The sequence below is a fragment of the Denticeps clupeoides genome, chromosome 1, assembly GCF_900700375.1.
Source record: "Denticeps clupeoides chromosome 1, fDenClu1.1, whole genome shotgun sequence".
NCBI lineage: Eukaryota > Metazoa > Chordata > Actinopteri > Clupeiformes > Denticipitidae > Denticeps > Denticeps clupeoides.
Genome location: NC_041707.1, coordinates 14,745,169 through 14,769,304, shown reverse-complemented (window position 1 = coordinate 14,769,304; position 24,136 = coordinate 14,745,169). Strand labels below are relative to the sequence as shown.

At 39.6% G+C, this 24,136-nt stretch overlaps 1 protein-coding gene across 5 annotated transcripts in view; it reads right to left on the bottom strand.

Annotated features, from left to right (window-relative positions):
- kif6 (kinesin family member 6) overlaps positions 1–24,136 on the bottom strand; it is a 57,128-nt gene that overhangs the window by 7,462 nt on the left and 25,530 nt on the right. For all 5 annotated transcript variants that reach the window (XR_003750955.1, XM_028992474.1, XM_028992483.1 and 2 more), the window contains 7 exons: positions 23,584–23,719; positions 17,665–17,841; positions 7,765–7,867; positions 7,243–7,298; positions 1,667–1,717; positions 540–624; positions 278–413 (listed from right to left, as the gene is read on the bottom strand). Coding sequence is in view for 4 of the 5 variants with exons in the window: in XM_028992474.1 (XP_028848307.1) it covers positions 278–413; positions 540–624; positions 1,667–1,717; positions 7,243–7,298; positions 7,765–7,867; positions 17,665–17,841; positions 23,584–23,719 (744 nt within the window). In the remaining variant the exon portion in view is untranslated. The remainder of the gene's footprint in view (positions 1–277; positions 414–539; positions 625–1,666; positions 1,718–7,242; positions 7,299–7,764; positions 7,868–17,664; positions 17,842–23,583; positions 23,720–24,136) is intronic.

Here is a 24,136-nt window from a genome sequence, read left to right as displayed (position 1 = left end):
TGAGGAGCACATGTGAACAAAAAAAAAATAGACTTAAAAAGCAACGGCTTTCCTCTCAGAACATATGTTTGCTCTCTTGGCTGATGTGTCAAATGGGAACATTATGCAGACAACAGCAGGTTGCATAAGAGTTGCTCTGCCATCACTTTGTCAGTTTTTCCCATGTGTTGCCCCATACATCCCCAAATGATATATAAATGCACACACACACACACACACACACACACACACAAAGCTGAAGCAAAACAAGGAACTAAGGAAGTGTCAGAAATGGCACCTGCATGCTTCCAGCTTCATGGGTCCACCAGTCCTCAAAGTCCTTCTGTAATTTGAACTTTTGCTTCTCCAACAGAAGCTGTAGATGCTCAATCTCAGTCTTCATTCCTTTCAACTTGCCAAAGGTATTCTTATACCTATGAAATAGAAAAAAATAACTCTACATGTGCCCAATGATGAACCAATAAACCGATTTAGGTTTTAAATTGAGTAAAAAATGAACTGTTCACACAGCAGGACACTGCGATGCAAGAGCAACATACATATTCTTCTCCTCCTCAATTTGAGCAAGCAGTTTCTCCTCCATGGGGTCAGGCACCTCTGATTCAGGCAAATTCCCCATCACCCCTATACACACACACATACACACACACTGTGAGAAGAGCACCATCACACAGTCTTTCTCATCGAATGTATAGGTATATCCTAAAGATACTGTACTACAGAAATACCCTACACACAGACAGCATCTAAACTGGTGGAACTGGCAAAGGAAGGGAAGGGCTCTTGGTGACATTTTTAGTTTGTAATGGTTATACATTTTTAGAATGCAAATGTGAAGTATTTAGTATTCAATTCATGTCACATTTTTCAAGACAGTATTTAAAATATAGTAAACTTTTAGAATAAATCTGCTATAAAAATGAATTCTGCTTCGCAATGTAGATATTTTATTCATGTTTCTGCCAATATGGCAGCTTACATCATGTCACCAATATCATCAGTGTACATCAGTCTAACCCTATTGTCTAAGTCAAGGCAATATACTGATCATTGACAAATATCCAGTATATTGCCAATCGCACGGGTGGTATCAGATTTATCAGTTTTACTCCTCTGGAAGTCCCAGCTCTGAAAGCATGCTGTGCTGTTTAACACATGGCTCCAGTGGCGAGACACATCGCCAGCATGTATACTCCAGGGACATGTTTGTTAAGCTTGGAACTGACCCTAGCTGTCAACTTGTTTATGTCACTGAAAACAAGAGGGCATCACAGGAAATTCATGCCGCCCACTTGTACTCTGTGCCCTGTAACTGAAATGTGTAACGTCGAATTAGAGGAAAATCCTCAAAGACCCAGAACACACAGAGAGCCTACGTGTTGGGTCTTTGGCCTGGAAACACAACTTTTTCTACATGCAACTAACAAGAGACAGAGCCAAAAGCTGGCAGAGCTAGATATAAAATTATGAAAGGTTGTGACAGCTAGGCACACAGACCGTGAAAGAAATCCTAAAGAAAAGGAATGGAAACGGAAACTCAAACTTGGTGAGCTATCCTAAAGCACTGAGAGGTCACTGGAAGCCAAGCATGGTCTTATTGATGTGGCCAAAGTCCCTCCTTCTGCAGAACCTGTGTATGTGGGTAGATTTTATTAACAGTACATACCTTGTGCAGCTATCTGCCTTCTGCGAAGCTCCAACTGCTTCTTCAGATCATCTGGAAGTATAACATAATTTACAGTGTTGCATTGTCTATTAACGTTTACCAGCTACAGAACAGGATATGCACAGTTGACTCACAACAAAAAGACCACTGAAGTGAATTTGGTTACAGTGGCTCCTGTCAAAGAGTGGCTATGTTTGCAGCAAGTGAACAGTCTGCTAGTAAAAAAATATGAGTTAAAAGCAGGAAAATTGGCAAGTGCAAATTTACTTTAAGACTAGAGCTTGTAGGATCGTTTGGAGTGTATGCAGTATATCCCAGTATATATAAAATTTGTGAATTATATATAAAACTTGTGAAGGATCAGTCAAACATTGGCATGACAACTCTCTGTTTATCCTCAATATAGAATATATGAAGCAGTGATCTGCTGAAAATGCCTTGGTACCAGAAGAGATCTTCAGAGGACTTCAGAGTCCCTGACTAAATGGGTCAGAACTGTTTTGTCAGTACAAGAGGGTGTTATTTACACATTTTAATGGCTATATTTCTACAGAAAGAACCAAGTCAACAATACAGCACTTAAAGGGCAAGATTATTCTGTAAAGAAACATTCACGAGCAACCAATGTTACTGGCCATTCAAAAAAAAGGTGAAGGATGCAATCATGCTGCTGTGGTGCTGAGATTAAACACTCTGACAGAACTGATAAAACATGCATCTTTTTCGTCCTGTGCCACTTCAGAAAATATGTCTGGAGAAGAGGAGAAACATGAATTCACTACAGGGGGGAATGAGGGAAGACCCGATCTTCTTCAGTGGCAGTAATACAACAGAAACACATGGACAAGTCATTGGGTCTTTTCCTACCGTTTCCTGCCCAATGCTTTCATTTGTCATTCTTTGAGACAAAAACGGCTGTTAATTTTCATTGACATCCGTGTGACCATAAACAGAAGTGATAATGCATTTATCTTATCTAAAAAGTAGAAAATCTCAGGAGATTCTGCATGATTTGTTCTCCTGGCTGTGAAGGGAAAGACAAGTGGGAGGGGGAGGATCTCTCTTTTCTATGGCAGTGCCTCCAAAGCCACGGCAGGGTGACGAATGGATTCACCAGAGTTTTGGAAAAGGTATAGAAGGGGTTGTAATGGAGACTGCTCTTGTCAAGAAGATGGAAATAAAATGGGGATCAATGGATGTGAGGGAGGGAAACAACGATTTAAACACAAAAATATAAACTCAATCCCTCTAAAGTATCCAGTGTGACCTCTTTTTGTGTAGAGTAATGCAAAACCTGCGGCAAGTTTGACGTAATCCACCAAATCTGTAGGCACAACCAACCTGGACTAGTGTTTAATGGTCCACTGACAAGAGACAGGACTTTTTGCACACAGATCATACTAATGTTACACATTTCATAATATGGAACTCCCATACCCTAATGAAAGTCATAACTCAGGGCGGGAAAAAAACATTCTCTTTCTCTCATTACAGTTACACGCTAAGCATGGGTCTTGTTCGCCAGTGAACACTTTCAAAATAGTGCACTTCTTTTAAAAATATACAAGCCAGCCAAATGTGGCATCATTTCCACATGATTTACCATATGCAAAATCATAAGGGAAAATAAGTAGATTACACTAATGTGTATGCTGCATTACCACCAAACACACCCTCATGACATGTCCTCGTCTGGTTCTGACTCATGAATGCTGTCCAGCAGTCACTGATGAGCTGGCCACATGGCAACACGTGTGCTAAGCAGACAGTGTTGACAGGATGTGCATTTGGAAAGAGTGTCATGTTTATAAGATAGATGCTCATGATGAGCAACGTGCATAGATACACCGCTTCACATATCCGCAAGCCACTACAGACGTGGGAATACACATGCTCACGGCGAGCGAGGTGGCAGGTGCTCAGGGTAGCCTCCCCTCTGACAGAAAGCAGGATACCAAGAAACAGAGCGCACTCCCCAGGGGCACGGCAGCAGTAATGAATCCAGTTGTGGGCCCAGGGACCCCGGGGCCATCGGCAGCTGTGGCCAGACCATAACTTACCTCATAAAGTAACAGGATTTAGAAACACTTAGTGGCACCACTGAGTGGTTTGAACCGCACCTGACCCGTCTTTGCTGACAGAATGAGGAGGCTGGTGGCCTGGGGGACCACATGGGGGCCCAGGAAGAGTACCGCTGTGACGTGAGCCCACCAAAGTCACTGAGCAGTTATTAATTATTTTTGAGGTCCGCCGCAATACCCTTGAGTGAGACTGATGTTTCGGCCAAAGCCAAGGGCAAAACCTTCTGACAGGACCTGTGTCTTGGATCCACTGTATATGAGAAAGGTCTCTGAACGGGACAGGGATTTATCAGATGATGAGTAACCGGCTTTTAAAATAAACACTGAAGACAGTACTGTTCTACGGCTGTCTTTGGAGGTCTGTATTTCTGTATGCTTTGCAGTAGACAATGAGGTTGTGAGTATCCAAAACAATGACCACACACTGCTTGGCCAGACGTTCTGAGGTTACCTTGGGGCAACCAAAAGAGGGCTGTAACACCTGGACAGGGCTCAAAAATCTCCATAAGTCAAAAAAAGTGCAAAGGGTACAAAAGGTATGCCATGCCACAACTTCTTCCAAGAATAGATTAGAGTGTAAAGATGTAAACTATTTTGAGGCTAGACATTCTTCTCAAGAGCTTGAATATCCTCATAAATAGATCATAAACCAATACCTTCTCAGAAGAACTTGGACACCATTTTAAACTCTAAATACATACTGCTGCTATAGCCACTGATATTATAATTACAAATCAGATGTAGCAGTGGTTTTAAGGTATGCGTTCACTATCACAGTGTGATTCATTTTTGGTGTTGACCACTTTCAGTCAAAACTGGAATTTATAATCGACTCCATGACTCTCCACATGGTGAGTATATGGATCTTTCCCATAAGACATAGTTAACGGCTGGAGCGTGCCACATGGCAGATTATGAGGGTGGCCATCCTCCACCTCCCCTCCACTCTTTTCTCGATCCAAAACCAAGAGTCTCTCTTCCTCACCAGCCTCAAGAGACTGCCTGTCTGCTTTATCGACTGCTTTCCAACCCAAAGCCTCAACAAATATTCTCAGATTCCTGTGGGCTGGACGCTAAATGCAATCGGCCACATGTATCCATGAGGTAATTCCAGGGACCCAAGCTATACCATTGCATCCGTGGCTGTGGTCCAGTGGGGGAGACATATATCTGTTTTCAAGTGATCCACTTGAGTTTGCAGTTTGGTAAAAACTTGCACTGACCTCTTTACCTTTGTTCAGACCCACTGAGGGTTCATTCATGCAATGATTAATTGCATGAATGGTCAAGATCAAGCCTTTCAAAGCCTTTCTCTAACCTTTGCACAAATACATCCTGTCTGACAGAGGATGAGAGAGTGATTATCCATTTAGAGTATAATACTAAGTTATCACAATGTGTAATCAAAAGAAAATTAATTCCACAATTGACGCAATATCATAATCTGTAATTGTATATCAGTTGCTTTATTAGATAATTTTTCTCACATATATTTAAATAATGGCTTCTTAAACTTTATATCAATCATTAAAAAAGTGGGCAATGGGAAGACATTAGTAATAAGCACAGTAATACTGCACGGCATGCCTTACATCCTCCGGACAGCTCCTTGCTATTAATTTCCATACACAATCCAACAATATGAAAGCATATTTGACTCACTGAACATCCATAACTGACGGCAAAAAAAGTCTTGAACCATGGGAAACATTTACATCCAGGCCTGTGATCGCCTAAAGCACAGTCAATGTGAATGACAAGGTGTTCAGGTTAATGTGTAACCTTTGGTTAAGATAATCTTATGAATTCTTCATGCCTCTATCCGTGGTGGGCGAGATGAGGGTATGGGGGAAGTGTCCAGGGACAGAGCAGTGAGGAGGATACCAGATGCTATATGTGGAACAAGAAGCCATAAATCCCCACACATCTGGAAAGGAGATTAGAGAACTTGTTTTGGGTGTTTAAGCCACTTCTGCAGTCAAGCCATTCATAACAAAAAAAAAGCCATTCATGACAAAGTTGGTTACAATCATTCAACTGCAAGATGAGGTGACAACAAGGTGACAAGTGTCAGAGGCAAATCAAATAAGGGCTCAACCCCATGAATTTTTCTACTTGGTAAGCAAACAAATATATAGAAACAAGTCAGTGGAACTAGGTTTTGTACAGAAACCAGTGCTATACAATTCACAGAACCCAAACATCTAATACACAGAAAAATGGGGTGATTTTGTTCAAAATTGTACATGGTCATCGTTCAATCAAATGCCTTAAGGGTTTTCAGTGTAATGAGAAATTGCAAGATTTGCTGAATCATCTGGGGAAAAAAAACCTTATAGCACTGTATAACAGCGTGATCAGAGGAAGAAGAGAGATGGGCTATAGACTCTGGGGAGCTGACAAGAGGACCGGAGCATGACTGTCTTTAGTCTTCTGTCTTTTACATCTCCAAAGAGTTTTTCTTTTGTGTAGATGAAGCAGTGTAAAATAAGATGAAAACAACTTATTTATATTTGATTGAAGCAATACTAATTCATTTCTTGCATTCTTTTCTCATCACATAGATGCTGGACTCCAGTTAACCATGACATCATTTGTAGAAATATAGTCATTTGTTACTAGTGTAAGTGGCTCTGATTTACTCTGGCATTGCACACTGGCTCTGTCGAAAACAAAGTTCCATGGTAGATCATGTAGAGAAGACCAGTACAGTGTGTGCTGGAAAAGACTGAGAGAAGCGCATGGATGCAAGCCTTTAAAAACAGAAGCAGAAAAACAGAAGCAGACATGTGTCGCCAGGCTGGCGTTCTTCGGGCGTCCCATGCCTGACAATGGTGCCAGGCTCTGGTTGCCGGCTAGTCGGCTCAGGAGGTCTAACTGTCTGAGAAACCACAGGCAGAATTCACTGGGGAGCGCAGTTTCAGGAGTCTCGTTAAAACAGCCGGATCCCTCCCATTAAAAAGACTCACCGGCCGGAAGGCTGAGGGTGGAAATCTGAGAACCTCCCACGGGCCTTGGAAAAGGTTTTGGAATGTGCTGAGTGACATTTCTCCGGTCAACCATTTGCTTTGAATGTGTTTGTTAACAGTGGCACCGTGAAAAAAAAGTACAGAAGTATAAAAATGCTTTCTCAGGGAATTTACATGCTTGAGTAAGTAACATTAATGGTGACACAAACATTTTGGTAATAACAAAGAGCCAAGAGAATGAATAGTTACACAAGATTGTTACACAAAATCTGGCTTAGAACTGTAAACCTCAAAACTTAAATCAGTTTGGATAATAGAAAAAAAAATCAAAGCCTAGTCATGAACAGAAACATAAATGTCATATATATATTTCAGTAGTTACAAGGCCTAATTCTGCAAGTGTGCACTTTAAGCTTTACGCTAATGAATATCAGAAAACGAGAAACACCACAAGTACTTCTTGCTTCTGCTGAAAACCAAAGTGTTGGATCCAAGTGGCTGATTAAGTAATTAAGTGGTTACTTACTGACTTTATTTCTTGCACTGTTCACCTTCTCCCCCAAAGCTTTTGCTTCTGTATATCTGTAGAGAATAAACAAGATTGTCTTACTGGTGCACATTCAGTGCAGAATCTATGAACATTATTGTATTCGGACAGTCACAGGTCACAACAGGGTTTGTTAATATTTCTGCCAACAAGCTTCTGTAAAAACTTGATCGCACACCGATCATAGTGCTAATATTATCCAACTTATTTGCACTAGCCAAGCCTTTGTTTGCACACAAACATGTATTGTTATTTGCCCCTTTTATCATTGTCCGCCTTCATTTCTTGCACTGTTAATTTTACTGACATGGGGCAGTGGTGGCCTAGTGGTTAATGAAGCGGCCCCGTAATCAGAAGGTTGCCAGTTCAAATCCCGATCCACCAAGAAGCCACTGAGCAAAGCACCACCGCTCACCAAGTGTTATGGGTTAAAAGCAGAGGAAACATTTCGTGAACATGTATATACATATGTAGGTCTCTTCAACATGCAGTGTAACAAACCTCAGCTTCAACAAAGCTTTGTTGTCCTCTATGGTCAACTGGTCCTTGTGGTCCCTCTTGAATATTTCAAAGGCCTCCTGTCTACCAACTGAGAGCTCCAATCCTAATGGTACACAAAGGGGCATTTAAAAGAGAACTGTAAAATAATGATATGCTTCCACAAAACGATATTATAATGCATTACTGTAAAAGCACACAAATGCCAGAACTCTGGGTCCGACAAGCATGATTTACACAAACAAACAGGATGACGGTCACTTTGGACAAAGTTCAGAATAAAAATGTAAGTGTTAAATTCATATAAGGTTACCCACATGCACAAAAGAACAATAACAAGCAGCACACTGCTGTACAGAAGTCATCATTCTGCATCTCACCTATAAGCTGATATGCAGAGAAATGCTATTGGCATATGATTATCAAAGGACAAAAAGTGCATGTAGAGGTTTGGAGACAACTGATCACTGACATGAAAGCAAGTTGTAAGTTGCTCTGGAGGAGGGCGATAAATATAAATGTAAATGAGACAGGAGAGGTCTGATTGAATCAAATAAAATTGAGAAAACTGGATTAGGCTGTCTAAGGGCCATGCAGCGATTTTTGGTTTTAAATGTTTTGTGGGGTACAATGTGATTATGTCAATATAAGGCACAGAATACTGTACACACAGCTTCAGAGAATCAAACACCTGTTACACACATGGAAATGCTGCAGCCAACTGCGCTAACAGAGATCAATCATAATTAGATGTCTGGTGTTGCAACTCACTTTCACATTTGGAGGCTATAAACAAAAGTTGCAAACAGTCATTTCTATCAGATCAATATAAAAAAGTAAGTTTGGGTTCTGTATAAAATGTGGCCTCCATTGAGGAAACAGGGTGCCATGTGTCCTTGGATGGCTGGAAAGGAATCGTTTATGGAATGGCTGCGTTTATATGCTGTGCTGCACTTCGTCTAAGTCCTCTAGATGTTTTTTGCGACATTGCTCCCCACATGAGGCCTGATCCACTTGAACATTGCTGCTCTCTGTCAAGCATTTGCTGAGTGTGTACAATCTGAACAGGTCTGCTGGAATGTCACCTATTCTCCATGAACTGCATCTGCTGTTGCTCAACAGACCCATACAGAAGTGCTCAGGAACACAGATAAATTTGGAGACTTCTTGCATTAATGTTTTAATGCTAAAGTAATTACATGCAATTTATTGAACCGGGGATATTACATGGTGTCATGTATATCATAGATCTGAATAATGTAAGCCCATGGCTAATTGAGCTATTTCTTCTTTATTTCATCTTGTTGACTGATGCCAACAAATAAGATGATGATGATGGTAGCAGCCAGTGCATTTCACCATAGATCTCAGCTGGGTTTCACCTGTTTTTCAACCAAACCAATTAAGTGGCAAGAAATTCATTTTAAACATTGTTTCATTCATTTGTATGATGTGATTTGTGTTCATCCATAAAACGGTGGATATGCAAGTCTGTCAGTGTAAAGACAGTTATCAGAAATGAAATGCAATGAAGTTCTGGAAAACAGAAAAAGTTTGTCTTAGGGTTTAATTGTTATTTCATTAAACAATTTTAGTCACTCCTAGCCAGGTATGACAACCCAATCCCACACAGAACCTCAATGTCTGACTCTCATTCATTTCCAAAGACAAAAACAAAATTACATGTCCACACTGATTCACTGGCAGGCAATAAACAAAACTTCAGTAGGCTAACTCCTTTCAGGATGAATATTGAAATGAAGAAATAAATAAATGAATAAATACACATACACAAACATGCAAAACCATACCCAGAAAACAGATAACAATGACCAACTTGTCTTACAAACTGGTATGGATTGTGTGATCAGGTGTTATAAATTGTTATAAATGACACTAACAATAAACCCCTGCCTTGAATTTGTATGACAATAATGCACTACATCTCTAAATTATGCAGAATTTGTTCCTATTTGACCATATTCACAATATATGTAATATGAAAGTGATGACAGAATGTTGCTTAGTTTGATATGGCATGTTGTAAAGAGGAATAACAGATCACCTCTGCCTTAGGGAAGTGATTCAGGAGCTCAGAGATTAGTTAGAAACATACATTGACGTTCAGGTCACCACATTTCGCCTTCAGGCACCTTCGATCCATAAATGGAAATGTTTAAAGATCTATCATTCATCATGGAAATAGCCGTTTAGTTTAGCTCTGTCTAAAAGCTCTGTGTTCGTTTGATTCTTGTCACACATGCTTTAGTAAAAAAGACAAAACACAGTAAGGAGCCTGGAAGGAATTTTGGCTTTTAGCAGCTGAATTCTCATAGAAGTCAAGATGTCTTTGGTGTGAACAATTACACCCTGGTCTCTGAGTAAAAACACATCCCTCCTTTAAACTGCCTGAAAGTACTCCCAATACCTTCCAATTACCAAAATAAACGTAACATATGAGTGCTGCAGTTTACATACAGTGGGTTGTACAACATGCGAGACCTTCTCCATATTAGTATTTGTGATATTAAATGTCAGATTATTGTCAAATCATTGCATGATGTATTAATTGTAAGGCAAAAAAGGTTGAAATAGTAGGAATTCCAAGCAAATCACAGAGGAGATAATGGTCTCATGAATTATGAGACCATTATAAAGCAACCTCCTCTGGGGTCACATATACAAACCAAGAAACAGAATTATACACCAAATAAGATGTTCTGTTTCATTAGGTGATTAAAGCTCTGCCCCGGTCAAGTGGGGTCCATGAAGGAAAACTGATGATTTCTTGAATTTGTGAGAAATAAATGTAGGTCTTATTATTTCAATCACAAGGAAACTGCCAAAGTACAATATAGCCAATAACTATGGGAATATTAAACTACTCAATTACATACAAATATTTAGCTCACTTTTTATTAGAGGTAGGGGGATGGGTGGTCAAGGATGTCCAAAGTAACAGTCCTACAGGAAAGTCATCCTTCATTTACATTTGATTAAGTTAATGATTATGCCAAATGTAATCAACTTAAATAAATATTAATAATTAAAAAACACAGTCATTTTGAGACTTAACAGAGCTAGGCACTGAGGGCTACTGTTAAAGTGATTACAGTTTTCACAGTGCATGCCTTGCAGTGCTCCTTAACAGCAATAAAATCAATGTAACGCACAGCCTCTCATGCCTTACGGCTTTATTAAACCTAAATGATACAGAACATGAACCACGACAGCTCTCTTGCCAAGAGAACTTCCCCTTTGTGACACCCAAATTCAGTCATACTTACAGTTTGGGACAAAATGAACATGCTGTGTCGTTCTCAGCAAAGAGCTGGACATCTGTGTTAATGCACATTCCATCATTTTACCTGGAATAAATCAAGCCCCACTGAAGCCACAGCATCTGTAATCTGTTATTTGGACATGTAACCCATGTGAAATCATGTGTTCACCACACACCTCACACAGCCTCATCAATCTCAACGATATTTCCATATTGTTTCCCACATATTTTTTTCCATTGAAACTGAATTTTGTTATGTCAAGGACTGCATTTCATTGAGCGTCTCTGGAAAATATTATGATAAATGCAGTTAGACAAAATAAGAAATAATTTAATAACTCCATTCACTGCGGTTTTCCCTTCTGCTTTAAGGAAATTTCCCAAATACAGTATGAAACTGGTTACTGTCTACTTAAGGGGTTAATCTAAACATAGTATAACTAAATATATGGAATTAGCTTTATTTCCATTAGGCACCGGATGCCTTTTTGAGGCATTCATAATTCACAAATATGGAAATACCAACCTGGAAGTGCAACACAGACAATGATAAACACAGACAGACATGTAAGCCACAGCCACACCGACAAAGATGAGAGTCACACTGACTTGGACATGGAACTACTGATTGTAAGTAGCGTCTGGTAAATGCCGTAAATGTAAATGTAAATGTAAGATCAGACTCGGAACACTGATGCGAGCAGTCTTCTTATAGGACATGAAAAAATGTGTGGGGGTGTGTGGCCTGCACTCAGTGCTCCGGGACTGGCAAGAGAATGTGCCAAGGGAGACTACCGTTACAAAGATATAGACGAAGAGTGAAGTTTCAGGGACAAATCTATCAAATTGAGCCTTTCAGTCTGCATGTTTGTGTGCATCATTTGAACAGGTAATCAGGGAACGAAAAAAAAAGTTGCCTGATTGGACTACTGGAAATTGTCTGAGCCTCTTTCCCACACTGGTCTCAGTCGTTGTTTTAAATTAGCATTATAGCAAGCTTTAGTTAGTAATTAGTTAAATTTTTTTACTGATTGACAGACCTAATAAACTGGCAAAAGTTTGTTGTGAAAAAAGTTGCCTAGTGGTTTTAGTCTGTCTAACTGTTCACGCAAAACAAATTGTCGCTTGAGCAAGACATCTTGCCCAATTCTCCTGGGTTTTGAATTGGTCACAGTGGAGGAGTCTGGTCCAAATAACTCAGGTCTTCAGATGTCCTATTCTGCTCCGTTGAGGCCATTATACATCCATTGCATGCAAGCTGTATTAAAAAGAATGATGTTCATGTCACCATGGTTTACCAATCTCAGCCCAGCGGGAAGCCATGAAGTCAACATAATCCTGAAATACTACAGGAACACCTCACTAGCTCCCTCGTAGCCCCACTCTAAGCAGTTATACTTTACATTGCTTACACACTAATATTATGGCTGAAGAGTCCTGCAGTTCTTCAGCCAGATAGCAAAGAACATATTCTGGAAATACAGCTTGGTTATGTGGTTCTGACCTCTGAGACGGTCTGTGAATTCCTTTTGCGGCATGCAATGTATATGCACTGTAAAATGCTGCATGCAGCCCCAGAGCAACTGTGTACTGTAAGCAGCGGGCGAGGGAGTATGCATACAACTGCAGATGGCCGTGGCCTGGTCGCCAGTGTGGTTTGCTTGCAAAGGTCACGCTCGTTATGTACACTCACAGTTAATCCCAAAGGAACAGAGGACTGCAATTACGCAGCTGCAGCCATAATGCCCACAAGGCAGAGCGGGTATCGCGTTAGATTAGCCTTAAACATAAACATGCCAAAAAAGTCAGTGGGTGCGCTTTCTGTTGATTCTACAAATGACAAAGCCCCAAAAATTCAAATGTTCCACATACAGACAAAAACTGGTGATTGTCACCATTGACATGTGTCCTCCAATGCTGTGCAAGATGCCTTCAAAGTCCAAAAGAGCTAAAAGGGACTCAAAGCACAAATTTGGTCTAGAATCTGTGTGTTTTGAGAAGAATCAGTAGGGAAGCGTGTATTCTTTCTGCAGCTGTTCACTCTGCAATTTATCCCTCTGATTAAACTGAGGCAAAGCACTTCTGGATAACATCAGGCCCATCCTGTTTGCGTGCAGGCAAAACTGTTGAAGCTGTTACAATACATGGCACTGCAAAACGGGCAAAATGTTCAAATTCCACACAAACATTTCCATGAAAAACAACTATATATATATATATATATATATATATATATATATATATATGTGTGTGTGTGTGTGTGTGTGTGTGTGTGTGTGTGTGTGTGTGTGTGTGTGTGTGTGTGTGTGCGCGCGCGCGCACTGGAGGTACCGCAAGTATATACAAATGTTAAACATAAGAATGAACAGCAGCAGCAAGATTGGGATTTTCTCAGTCAACCTAGAAAATGTGACTATTTTTAAATGTGGAATCCTGGACACACTACCCTCAAATGGTCACCATACTGGCTACACAACACAGGAGGAGGGACAGAAAATTGGGACCCAGTAAGACATAACTGTTGAAACAGTGAGCACTGCACCATGCAAATGTAAGATTTATTCCACATTGCATTTGGCAGGTTATAAAGTTATAGATTATAAAAGTTATAAATGGAAGAGCTGTTCAGTTTAGAATTTTAGAAAATTACATAGACATGGATGCTATGTAATTTACCATTATTACCATTGCTACATAGACATGGTAGCAATGGTAATAAATGGGGTTTGAACCTGTGACTATGTGGTCTTTTCTTAGACTATTTGACTGTTTGTTTTTATTGGAGCCATATATCAAATTTAATTTGCAGTGGCAAAATTACCAACACAATTGACTCAAATTTCCATGGAGCATGTATTGAAATATGGTGTTGAAATATGGTGTTGAAATAATGAAATACTTCCATTGAGTCCAATCGTTTTATAAGAGTGGACAGTCAAATATTTTAATGGAAATATATATAATTACTTCTGGTCACTCTGGAGATTTCAGAACATCTTTATGAGAGGGAGGGGAAAAGGTCTTCCAAACCTTGCCTGCTTTTCTTGTTTGTCACTAGACCTAGACTTCTATCAAGTTATGGCAGCATTTTTCGATGTGCTTCTGCCCAAACCTTGTGGATCAAGTTCTTATGTCTGAGTTTCACATAAATACAACTTTCTGATGAATGAGTGCCAGTCTGATTACAGACCTTCTTTGAACCAGATCCTCTTAATCTTGAGACAAAATAAAAGTCCTTCTCTGACCTTGAAAAAAAAAGAACAGCTCTAGGTTTCTGTGTAAGATGTGCATATTACAATGAGAAAAAAAATGGGAAAAGTCATAAAATATATGTACAAAGGCTCTATGTCTAATACATATAATATAGTTATAATGAAAAAACATCTATAATACACACACACACACACACACACACACACATACACATACACATACACATACACACACATCCTGATGAACCCTAATTCTATAATTGCTACAATAGCTACTTTGCCATCAGGTAAAGTAGTTTCCATTTCCTGACAGTGGGCCACATGTAAATATCCATCACTCAACAAGAAGAGAAACATTTCTGAAAATGTCATTTCAGGGGAAGACTCCTTGTCTATGAACAGCCGAGCCAAAATCAGCGCAGTAGGATTCTGAATGTTCCCAGTCTTGCATTTTAAAGCCAAGAGGATTCTGCTGTGCTCACAACATTTTAGGTTTCTGTGCATTTGTTAAGAGGTGCTCCAGAGCTCTAGTATCAGATTCTTATTCCAAAGATACCTTCAATGTCATTTCAAAAAGATTTAGTATAAAACAACACTTCCAAAAATATAAACTAAGTACAACTAAGGTCACTACCATACTTCTGAATGATATCTTAACATATGGACAAGCATGCAGAATACAGCAACAAATTTCTAAAATCTAATGAATGTCAAACTGTCAGCACCTTCAGACAAACTGTAAACAATGTGGTATGTGTCTGTAGAAGAATGTGAATGAGAAAAAAAGGACTCACAATCTTGCAGCAACATTGGACTGGGTTATATGTAGGGGAAAAGATAAAATGAAATTATGAAATTACCAGAAAGTAATTTTAAAAAGTAACTAGTTATATCCTGGTTTCATCACATGAAATTAAAGGGGTAGTTGGATTCATGATATACATAAAAATATAATCTTTTTGAATAAAAAAGGAATAATCTAGGATCAGTTCTTGCAGACATGTTTGCACGCAGAGACAGGACATGAGCAAGCATGTCCAACGTAAAAAAAAATGTAAATATTTGAACAAATATCCCATCCCTAAGTGGACAGCTGTCACAAACTTAAGCTCAGCCACTCTGAAGGAAACAAAGCTCCTTTTGGCACTCTATGAAAGTCATGAATCCCAGAGATGAGTGTCACTGGGTATAGGAATGAGCAGAAAATAGAACAAAAGTACAAAATACCAATGTGGTACTCCAAACACTAAGGATTATTGAACCTTATAGGAATCCCAAAAGACAAACTTATCAATGCCTGACACATCAACCCTTGTCTGGCCATCGCAGAGACTGATTCTTCCGAAGCTTAAATGCTGGAAGCCATTGAAAACATGTGTTTGTTTTTAATAGTTTCCTCTTTCTGAGACTCTGTTTGCAATTACCCTCACTGGTCTTATTACATTGCTGGGCATCATTACCCAAAAATGTCTAAGGCTGGCCCAATGACACAGGGCCTGTGGTCATACAGGCAGAAGCATTGAATGAGTTGATGGGCTGTTGGCTTGTGTTGCTCCCCAAAAACCATGATCACACCATTTATCAGTCCTCAGGTTCATCATCATCTTGAAATCCTTGCAAAACTAGACGGGGATGAGTAGAGCCAAACAAACAGACATTACCGGCAACAATTTCACTGCCTCTCCGCTTCCTGATAATAAAGTATTTGCATTAGGGAGACTTTTTACTTAAATTCCACTACATGTCAAACTTTACATTATTTACATGTAAGTGCATACAAACCGATTAAAACAAAGAAGCGTGCAGGCTTTGTGGGGATAATATACACATATGCATGGGGAATGTATGTACACATATGCAAATGTAACTAATATACAAAGTTATTTTTATAGTATTGTTTATGCACAGAGATTTCCAATTGCACCAAAGTAGAATAAAGAAAAGAGTGTGAGCATCCTCTCGAGTCCTCAAATTTTAATAGTCCCTTGGTGCAACTGGATGCAAACTGTTTACTTACTGATAAATTTAACAGACAACAGTGTCAGACAAACGAATGGCAGTCTAAAGGGAAGACATACAATTACCAATATTGTAATATTGAAGGACCAGAATATGCCACCAGGTAAGATTTTTATATGCTTGTATGACTTTCATTAATTTGTACAAGGACTATGATCATCTAATGTATGTTTTGTAATTCCCTAACAAACATGAACCAGACTTGAGGTGACTTGAGTTCATTTAAAGTTGGCAAAAGCTAACAAGAGATGCCAAATGTTAACAAGATTGAATTGGTCAAAGGCTTGTCAGAGGTCATGGTATAATGAATGAGAGTATTCTATCCACACTCCAGTAAAATAAAACCACTCATATCCTCTTGTGTCTTCACCCAAGGAAAGGCAGGCAAATCTTCATGATGACAACGTAAAAAAATAATGCAGCAGTGGGATCTTTCCTGTCTCTGGTTCTGCCCTCCAGTAAATCATGCAGAGGAGGATTTGCTATGTACTTAAATGCCTCTCCAAAAACAACTTCAACAGGCAGACTGAAGATTACCACAAACCACAGTCACCATGTTCTGACACTCGAGTTAAAAAAAACACCTCAATGCCCCTACATCTCCTGAGGATATGCATCATGATTCCATCTAACATTTTAATATTTAGCAAAATGCAAATAAAAGAGAAAAAACCTGTTTTGTTATTCAAAATTCTGCAATATTACATCTAGAGCATTCTGATGAAAATTAATAAAAGCGGTAGCATGTGGGAGAAGGACAAATTGAGAATTGTTTTTAAGAGGAAATGTGTGAAATGTGGAAATGTGTTTTGAAACCAGACAGAAAATCACTTTAAGGTTTAAAATGAGTGAATTCTTTGGAACCACATACAGAAAGATGCGAGCCTTTTTAGAGGTAACAACGCGAAAGACGGCATTTATAGCAAGCGTAAAAACGCGTTGAAACCTCGACGATGGAGTGTAATCTGTGGACATAGCAATAGCAACACATTGAAGGCAGGTAGGCAAGTAAACGTTGCTAACATTAGTCTACAGTAGCAGAGACACTTTGACTGTAGCCAGGAGAGTCGGCTACGGTCAGAATGCAGCGCGCACACACCGGTATTTGAGTGAAAATTACATTTTCAGACACGCAACATCCACACCATGCATGTTGCTTTAGGACAGTAGAATATATTAATTATATTTTTGCTTAAACAACAATAAAGCGGGTACACAGTTGGTCTGCCACCATGTACACTGTCATCAGAACAAAATATGTCTGATAAACGATAAAATTCACAATCCCCCCAATTTCATTTTACAGTTCGACTACTGCCTGTAACTAATGTTTGGAAGCCAAACTGAATAAGCTTCACGAAACCGTAAAGAAATAATAAAGTTTGTTACCTTTTTTTCTTTGCAGCAGACGTGGCAAAGGAGAAAGATCCTCTGAACCTTTCAGGGACTCATCAGACAGGTTTGCTGTTGAGGACTGAAGAGAAGACTGAGCTTCCATGTTACCTGCAGTGGACACTGCGTCTTGCACACGTTTCTTCTCTTTCTTCAGCATGCTGACCAGTATACCTTAAGACCTTAGTCAAGGTCAATTCTTTTCATGAAAACACTGACACATAAAAACACAAAACAAACAAACTATTCAGTTGGTTCTAATGATCTTCTGTAAAAAAAAATCTGTAGACAAATTCTGGATCCTGTTATATGATCGGTCAGGTGACGAGCTCAGTGGACCATCTTTTTTGAGGAGTACAATGCCCTAAGGCAGATGCTCTGTCCTGCCAACACGCCACAGACTCCACTCCCGAAACCCATACTCCTGGTCTGCAAGTAATTAGGTCCTCTCCACTGGAACATGAAAGACCAGGTTTTAGCCACCAAAGCATCAGACCATGCTCCAGAGGTAATCCTGAGTGTGGTAGGAAGCTCACATATATATGGGAAACCAACCAACAACTAGGGTGCTTATTGCAACACTTTGCCAACGTTCAACGTTCTTGGACATGCTTCCTGCTATGGGCTGAACTGTCCCGTTACGCTTTTGAAGTCTGTTATGGTTACCAGACTTTTTTTGTTGTCACATGAAAGTGTTTGTGCATCTTTGCTGTCATCATTCACGGCATTTTTTAAAAAATTAATTATAATATTTTTATTTTTATTATTTAACTTTTATTGACGTACAGTCATGACAGACCTGAACAGGGGGACAAAGGAAAAAGGAGAGAGAAAAAGAGAAGTTGGACAGAAAGTCAACATATAGAGGAGGGAGAGGGTGGACAGAAAAAAAATGGGGTTGTGGGTTTGGAGAAGGATAGGGAATGAACACAGACCCTCTTCTTCTGCACCTGCTTAAAAGGACAAAAAAGAAACAGCAGAAAAAAACAGCAACAAACAACATCTGCATAAATCACAGTAAATAATGAATATTAAACCATATTTAACAGCACACAGGTCTAATAATCAAAGACATGTTCAGCTGCTCCAGACAATGTGTGCGCCTGTGTGAGTCATGGGTGCACACCTGTGTGTGTGAATGTGCCCACAAGGTCCTATATGTATGTATAATGACAGGATGCCATGAAGTGCAGGTGGTCGCAAGGGGACAGGAGAGGAACCCCTCCCCTGCACTCCAGCAACGTACCCGCACCAAAAAAACAATACGTTTATGTTGGTATGACAAATGGGGAGGGGTGAGGCATTTAGGGATGGGGAGGAAAGCATCGGGAGCACAAAGCACCTCCTGTGGTGCCCCATAGGCACGCCCTCTCCCCGAAATCCAACCAAGGCAGAGAGCCTAGGCCCATCCAGACAACCACCGCAACATTTAGAAGCACGAGGCTGACATCCCATCAGATTAGCAGTTGGTTAACATTGCTGTCGAGTGTGGATCCAGGCTCAGGCAGCAATCACCACAGCCAACCAATGCTCCACTGCTCACCATGTGTGGCAAGACCATCTCTTCCATGCTGGGGAACGCGTTTGGTTGCCCACCCAACATCTCTGTCTCAGTAATGACTCCCATGAACTCGCTCACATTGGCCCATATTGTATCCTCCACAAAATCAACCCTGTCACCGTCTCCATTTGGCTCCCTCTGTCTCCCGGATCCACCCAGTTTTTCAAGTATACCTTCCTCACATCTCCCCTTCAGCTGCCCAATTTTTAAATCTTATTGCATTCACATTAACTTTACAGATGCTACAGTTTTAATACAAGCATCCATATTAATTTAATGAAACCCCACGTCAACAAAAATGAAGTCCATACACATTGTCAAATCAAAGGCCCACCCTGAATATATTGTAAAAGAGGTCAACTGTTGTATAGAAGGAGACCATTTTTAACCATGCACACAAGGAAGAGCTTTAATCTTTAATGGAAATTGATAATTTAGAGCCCCTACAATATTTTGTTCCTACACATGACTTTGTGAGATGATGAAACATCAGCTAAAACTTCATTTTTCAGCACTGACCATTTTATGACAATTTTATGAAATGAATGTCCGGCTTTAAAAAATGACATGACATTTGGCACCAGAAATACATTTTTATTTAATGAAACAAATTCTCGTTCAAATAGAGTAAATGTCAATAAAGCACTTGTGTTGAGAACAAAAAAGGAAAGAAAGCAGACCTGCTAGGAGGTCACGATGCCAGCACTTTAAATGCATGCTGAAACAGTGCAAGTGACAAGTGTGTAGCTAAGCGCTGTTTATGTTGAGGCAGCTGGAAAGTGTTCCTTGTGTGATTTCTTGAAAACCGCTAAAGAGCCTGGGCCAACATTCATGCCAGTCCACTTTGCCAAAGCTCTTGCCAGCACATCACACAGACTCATGGGAGTCTGAGGTCCATCTCTCATAATTTTGTCTCTTCATTTACCATCATAGCCTGGCATCGCCACCAACCTTGTGACCTGTAGCATGCTTACTTTACCCCTTAGCGTATAGGTATTCTAAGGACACAACCACATCTCAACCACATCTCAATAAACATGAGTCTGAAAACTGCCAAAAGACTGCAGTTTATGAAACATCACCTCCCTATTGCCTCTCGGCTGTCTGACTTGGCCCTTGCAGAAAGCACATTCATTTAAACGATAACATTGTACTGTCCTCAAAACCATCTTCTCCCTGGATGACCCTCCTTTGTACTAAAGAATGTCATCTGAAAAAAAACAACAACGCTGATTTGCTTTGCATATTGTCTATGCAGTACAAGCAATCTGAAATTCCATAAAGCAGAAGACATCTCAGGGAGCAAGGCTTTATACATGATGCCAACCTCGACCTTGTCTACATCTGGGTCGGTGTCCCCGTTAGCTGTCGTGCGCTCCTGCAGGCCGGTGGTGGGGCAGCAGCCGTGACACCACTGCATTTTGGTTGTCATGGTGACGTAACTGTTGCCCAGGTGACTTAATAAAGTGTTACGTTTTTATGAGTACTCAGCTCCATGCGTCTCTGATATTTTTGTTCGCTGAATATCAAAACTTCTCAAATGTTTTATTCAATGTTCACTGACTCTTTTCACTGAATGGAAACTGTTTGCCTTCAATGTTTTGTGATTACAAAAACTTTTATGCATGTCAGACAAATAAAAGAAATTCTGCTGTACCTTGCTGTAATAAATCACTGTACTTTTAATTTTGGTAAGTACATTTGTAGGCAAATTTGTTTCTGCTTTTCTTCAAGGCCGGCCAAAAAAAATCATAATCGCTGCACCACAAGCATTGATGGTATAGACATTCTTGTACAGTACAATCAGCAGAAAGACCTTGGCACATCCAGAACATGTGCGCACGTTTATGGTTTCCCATGAACTTCTGAGTATTAAAGACCCTTAGAACAGGAGGTGCTAATAAAATAAAAAAAAATTAACCATTAATTTGAATGTACCGCCAGAAAGAAAATATATATTTTAAAAAATTAATCTCTCTCAACTCTGGTGTGCTTCATAAATTTGCTCTCATTATCATTTCCACTGACTCACCATAACTCACCAGTTGGCATTCACTTTTATCATTTTTCCCCATGCTGTGTCTCTCCATGTCTCTGCATTTGCTTCAGGTACTCGTCATACTAAACAGGGCACATAAAGTTAGGCTTGTGCTATGTATTACTTAATAGTAATGGCAAACACACACCGAAATGCCGCAATTCTCCATGACACGATATTTAACCCAGATGAGTGAAAATCTCCTAACAGCATGGTATATCCTTCATTGGGGCTTTAAGCCTCCAGGTGGATGTCAGCTTGCAGTGGGACTACAATCCACTGCAATAAATTGGAGTTCATTACAAAGAGTGATGGGACCCTGTTGCTGTGTTGACATTTGAGCTAATGCTGCATTAATACAGCGTCAGCAACAATAGTTTCCTCACTTAAGCAAGTTGAGTATCACTATGCCCACAATTTGTAATCAGACAGTAATGTACAGAAGAATGTGTCCTAAAATTATGCCCCTCTACCATTCTGCATTTTAATTATTAAACAGTGAAATACAACTTTACATTTTCCCCCATAATTTTTACCCACCTTTGAGTTCTGTCTCCTGGTGGGAGTTTAACCATTGCCAGGTGCTAAACCCTACAGCATGGTTAAAATGATGGTGTACCATGATACCACTGAAGGTTTATGATGGGAAGCATCTCACAAAGCAACCCACCATGCATAGACTTTTCTGCCTGCAGGAGATTTTCAGGAGGAATCATTGAGTTGCCTACCATCACTAGAAAAAAAGGTTATCCTGCATCAGTAATAATGGAGGACAGAGAGTTACTGGTATGTTCCTGGAAACCGAAACATATGCGCATTGAGGTCTTGAAGCAATTAATATGGTGTGAAAGTCACAGGAGGCCTTACTTCTATTATTTGTGACCAAACTTATATTAAATACAATCGCTTTTAAAATCACAAAATTGCATTCAATATTGTAGGCCATTAATCAATCTTGTTGAATTTGTACTATTATGTTTAATCTATGCAAGAACCTGCATACATATTTTATGGTGCTGGTTAAACACGGTTTTCACTTGCTTTAACAGGAAAAACCCTCTAAATTTTCTTGAAGATTTGACAGTTTGGCAGGATTTCATTTAATGGGAAAAACTGACACAGGATACAAACTAATAGCACACCAGCTCAGCAACAGGAGGAAAAGCACATTAGATCAGGCAATTGGTTCCAAAACGAACATGAAGGATAATCCTACGTTTACTTTGGTGATTTATTTCGATCTAGTGGGACGATGTGGTTGAAATTAGTATTTTCCCAGGAAAAGAAAACAATGGGGAATTTAATTTCCGCAGTTATGGAACAAACATGCATAGAAAAATACAGTAAAGATGTTAGGGCAAATTCAACATAAGGCTGGCAAATATTGACAAATATAGCCCATACTTTTGACACAAAGATGTATCCAACATGCTCCACCTAAGGCTGTTTCGCCTATTTCACATCAAAAATGCCAGGTATAAGATGAGAGGAAACCAGCAACTTGCAGTGAAATAAAACTGGCGTGATGGTGGTTGTAGTATATTTTCTTACTCATTATAAGCAAAGATCTCAAAATAACAAAAGCTGTTTTCTCAAGATCACAAGATTTCTGTTATACACACGTGCGTGCAAAGTGTGTAATTCATTCATCTTTTGCACTATAATCATTTTAGTCTGATGTGGCCTCAAAGTAATACTATGTATAATGGCACTGATGGAGAATTAAGCTTTTTGTTTTCCAGTTCTATTAATCTGACATGAGGTGGAGTAGCTTTAACAAGAAATGCTTCTTTTGTCCATCACAGGGCGGGCTACTTTTTTGTTTTAAGTCGATTTTAGAGACTTTTTCACTTTGGTCAAAAAAATTAATAAGTACTTCAAAAAATGAGCAAGTACTTCACATTAAAATAATCTGTACTTCTTTGTGAGTAATGAACATGTGTTCTCTTGCCACCTCTGGCTGTAATGTCCTGGTCATATGTGGTTGTTATCTGGTTCCTAGCGTTGCTAGTGTCAAGACATACTAGAATTAATGTAGGATGACCAAATATGTTCTCTTTTTGAGATCGGGAAATTGTGTCCACTGGATTTTGAGAATTGTCTGGGTTATTGCCTAAACATTCGTCACATCATGCCATCCTATACAGCTATTCAATTCAAATTGCATTCGTGAATCAACTTTTCATCCCATTAACCACATCACCATGTGTAAAGATTAAAATGCATTATTAAAATGCAAAGTATAAATTATTAGGCAAAAATGAATGCAAACACAATGCCAAGTACTGCAAAACACAAACAATCAAAAGAAGGATACTGATCTCATTGTCACGCTGAACTAGCATGTCCTTTAGCTTCTTCACTTCCTCTGGGGTTGGGATGTCCTTGACAAGTGTAATGGCTGAGGTGTCCCCAGCTGTAAAGCTGGCAGGTGTTGCTTTGCAAACCATCGTCTGAAAAAAATAAAAGTGCAACAACTTCTTGTACAACCAACCTGGTGAAAAGTCAATTTCCAAATTAAGGCTAGGACTACGTATGTTCAGATCAAGCACAGAAAATAAAGGTATGTCATGAGCAACAAATGGCATCAAGGAGGTAGTAGAGGTGAGATTTTCTTTTATTCACTCACTTTACATATCCACTAATACACACGGTGCAGGGTGGGGACTCACCCACAGTGGAGTTCCAGCCCACCACAGGGATATATAAATATTTTGAACCTTTCCTGTCAATTTAAACCTACTGCATCTTGTGCAAACATAAAACTATTTATTGGAGATGAAGTGTCTCATCTTCAGATCACACACTGATTGTAGTGTTGATTGCTTCTTGTGAACAATGCAGCCCCTTTGCTGGGAGCTGGCAAAGGA